Genomic DNA, 4,024 nt, shown 5'->3' on the forward strand with positions numbered 1-4,024 from the left:
CTGAACAGGTCCCTGAACGAGCCAGTTCCAGGGTCCAGGTCTGCCATTCTGTTATTTGTACCGCCCGCTTCTCTCAGGATCTTAAATTCCACCATCTTACGGTTGCTGCAGCCAAGGCTGTCCTGGACCTTCACAACTCTGTCCAGTTCTTCCTTTTTCCCCCAGGTAACAGGTCCAGCAGAAACACCACCACCCCACCCCCAGTCACTTGCTGGTCACCTGCACCAAGAACTGGCCACGGCTCTCTGCAGACATCTCTGATGTGCCACGGTGGTCACTCCAGCAGGCGTTGGGCCGCATCCCACCATTGCTGTGCCAATCCCATGAGACCCAGAGTCTCTGTCGTGACTCCAGGCCCCCTTCTGCACTAACAGCCATGGTCGCGGTGGGGTCCGTGCTGCGCTCCTGAGCAATGGTCGCAGTCATGCCACGTGGCAGGAGCTGGCCAGCAGCCTGCCCACACTGGTCCAGACCCAGCTGTGGATGGTGTATCAACATGCCCCAGGCAGAAGCCACAGACAAGCGCAGACATCGTTTGTGATCAATGGACAACTACCATTAACTGCTGGGGAAGCGGGCAAAGGGCTGTTCGTCTTCTCTGAAGCTCAGCCTAAGGTTAGGGCTTGTAGAGAGACAACCCAGAACTACAGCTGTGTTGGGGCAAGGGGGCTGCAGGGGGACTGACAGGGGAACTGAGAGCTACAGAAAGAATTTGCTCCTCAGGAATTTTTTTGTCTACTGAACAGGTAGGTGCCTTGTCTAAGACTCAGCCTAAGGCTAGTTTAAGGTTTAGGGCAGAAAAAGGAAACTGCATCAGACACTCCCTTGTCAAGCCCTTGATCTAAAAATGACACTTTTTTTCTCTTCATCTCACTCCTCGTTTCTCCAGGTGCAGACAACACACTGCTCACTCCCACACCACCCTCCAGGTCCCGCTCAAGCGCACATATTTTAAGGGTGAGATACATTACCTTTGGAGAAGACACTTTAACGTGGACAATAATTGGTGCTAAAGATGTCTTGATAAGTTGTGCAGGGTGATTGATAGTGTCTGCATCTAGGACAACCAGTTGTAAGGACCTTGCCAGCTCAAAGATTCTTTCGATTTCGCTCTGTACTTCAGCTAGTAAAGGCAAACAAAACAGGTGAAAGCCATTCAACCCCAGCATTAACTTAGACAAAAATATCATCACCCACTTATAGACTTATAGACTGTATACATTCAGGATATGAACTCCGTATGTGAATTAATGCAATTTCCATAAAATAACCTATGACTCAAGGCAATCTTTTAAATAAAGATTACCTTTGAGACAATTCTGTTGCCTGAAAATACATAGTTACTACGTTCCTTTGTAGTATCAGTGTATTGAACATCGGGTACAATTAAATGCATGTTTCTGTTAACACAAAATAGGCCTAAGCTGATTTTCCAAATCTGCTTAAATAGCTGAGGAGCCATAAGATCTTTTATTTTCAACAGCAAGTGATGTATGGATATTTCTTAAAACTTTTTTTGTTCTCAGATTTTAATTCTGATTTAACTTAAACAAGAGTCTGTATGAAAAGCAGAACTGTGACCTCCTAATTCTATAACCACCAAAAATTGTTTACGTTAAATAACTGACAGGGTATTATTTAAAAAGACACTAATGGCAACGCTCACACCAAAGTACTTTTGTCTGAAGAAAAGGAGAGATTTACTTCCATGTAAATTGTAATTCTGATATTCATTGTTCTGACCCTTCTTAATCATCCGCATGCATGTGGCGCATTTTGAATGGGTAAACTCAGCGCAAATTGAAGCCTCTAAGTTACACCACCAAAGCACAAGGGCTGTACGTCAGCAACTCACATGCATTTAATTTGCCCGAGGGCTGTTGCACAGAGCAACCCATGTTCACAGGCACAAGAAGATTTAGTACTCACCTTTGCAGCACTTAATTTTGGGGTGCCTACTCCTGTACTAGAATGCCAAATAGAAGTGAAGCATCCTACGACCTATACCTCTAGTTCAAACAGTCACTCAGGATGCCAGAGAACTGGGTTTAAGAGCCTGTTCTTCCCAAGAAGACTTTAAAAACCAACTTCTCCTACCTCCTAGGATGGCGTCCCAGCGACCAGGTTATTGGCATGCATATGCTACACACAAATTTCCACCCTTGTGAAAGAAATAAAAATTCATCAGGCCAGTGTAACCCAGCAGCCATGACACTGAGGAGGGGGTGGGGAGACCCAGAGTCTCACGGCTGAACAGCAAAATTAAGCTGTCGCTGTGCAACACTGAATACAAAACCAGCCCCAGGGTCAGGAACAGCATGTTTCCTTCTTGGCTGGACAAGGTGGAAGCTCTTCGGCACCTTGTGACGTGGAATTAAAAGCACAGGGCTGCGGAGAGGGAGCTGGGAGGCCGACTCACCTTGGGAGGAAACAGCACTGAACCCACACTGACTGCAGGCCCCTAGCTCACCTTTTGCAGCTATAACACCGCTTGCTCTAGCCCAGGTGATCGCTTAGTGCGAGGCTAACGCAGAACACCGCGCTCTGTTGCCCCTCCTCAGTCAGGAAAAATCTGTCTCCCATGTGAGCACGTGAAATCCAGAATTATACATTAAAATGCTGTAGACCCATTTAAAATCGCAGAACTGATGACATCTTGAAGGCTGAAATCCTGTCCCCTCCCTCCAGGATGTAACCATGTTCAGAATTACATCTGTGTCAGTGTCTTACCTAAGCTGGATCTTGTATTTGACCGCTCAATTATTGCCCTCTTGCTTGGATTATTTAGAACAGACCTCTTAGCAAGAGAAATGTCAGCTGTCACTCTAGTTATTGATATCCTAGGAGTAAGAACACAGGACAGAACAAAAACACTGTCGTCAAATTTTCAGCGCACTGTGCATGATTTACAGCTCCATTCCATTCCAAAGTACAAATACAATAAAATACCACTCAGATATGTTTTATAGCCGAGTTATGTCATCATTAAAGAACAACTAAAGAGAAATGCTGCATAACTGTAAAGCATTTTCTATTCCCGACACTACTGTAGACTCTGGCGTACAGCTTCTGCTGTTCTACTTAATGCATTAGGTAACTTTTCCTCTCCCCAACTCACTCATATCTCCAACATGAATCTACACAGTACCATAAATACTACAAGTTATGCGAGTCTTAGGGCATACAGAACAAGAGTCATAACAGTAACAGCACTCTCTTCCTGGACAGTTAAACTATTGATTAAACCCAGCATGCTGAGAGGCAAGGAAGGGCCGTGCTTGGACGTCCAAGCGGACCGTGTCACTCGTATCTGCGTGTCTGGAGTCCCTGCACAGAGCTGCTTGCTTTGGGAGACTGGTCCTCCAACACGCGCTCTCCTTTTCCAGACAGGGAGCTGTGCCGATGGGCTAAATGACTCGGCTCATGGTTGAAGAGGAGAAAAGTAAGTTGGGCCACAGCTATCTGTACTGCTGGAGCCTCCTCTTTAACTTAAGGAGGGCGATTTTTTTACTTGATTTGTCAGTGAGCTGAGAAGAGACAAAAGGTTATAAAACAAAGACCGCACAATCGCTTCACATAAAATCCATTTAGGAGGACTGTGATGCGCCAAAGAGCCATGAATAATGAAAAGAAAGCAAGCTGGAAATGACTAGCAGCTATTCCATAGAACCTAAGATTTATGCAGCTCTAAGTGAAATTATCAGACGGAGGGTTAAAAAGAAGCGCAAGTATTTTTCTACACAATACATAAATAGATTTACTGCCAGAAAATACAGTAGAGACAAAAGTATAAATGAGTTTAAAGAAAGAAATGGGAGAAATTAATGGATCATGGGCCTAGAGGTGACGATAAAGCACAGCGGTCCGGATCGCACCGCTGGCTCAGGGAGCTCCTAGATCTCTGACTGCTGGAATCAGAGACGTGTAACAAGGGAAGGACCACAAACGCTCACCTACTGTGCCAGATATAAGAAGCATTTCATTCCTCCTCAGTAAGAACTAATCCCAAGTATCACTCCTGCTG

At 45.4% G+C, this 4,024-nt stretch overlaps 1 protein-coding gene across 1 annotated transcript in view; it reads right to left on the bottom strand.

Moving 5' to 3' along the window:
* Positions 1-4,024, bottom strand: part of CACNB4 (calcium voltage-gated channel auxiliary subunit beta 4) — a 23,160-nt gene that overhangs the window by 13,252 nt on the left and 5,884 nt on the right. The window contains exons 4-5 of the mRNA XM_035898935.1: positions 2,731-2,840; positions 972-1,123 (exon numbers count right to left, since the gene is read on the bottom strand). Of these exons, the coding sequence (XP_035754828.1) occupies positions 972-1,123; positions 2,731-2,840 (262 nt within the window). The remainder of the gene's footprint in view (positions 1-971; positions 1,124-2,730; positions 2,841-4,024) is intronic.

This window comes from Egretta garzetta, unplaced genomic scaffold, assembly GCF_000687185.1.
Source record: "Egretta garzetta isolate BGI_Z169 unplaced genomic scaffold, ASM68718v1 scaffold208, whole genome shotgun sequence".
In the NCBI taxonomy this organism is placed as follows: Eukaryota; Metazoa; Chordata; class Aves; order Pelecaniformes; family Ardeidae; genus Egretta; species Egretta garzetta.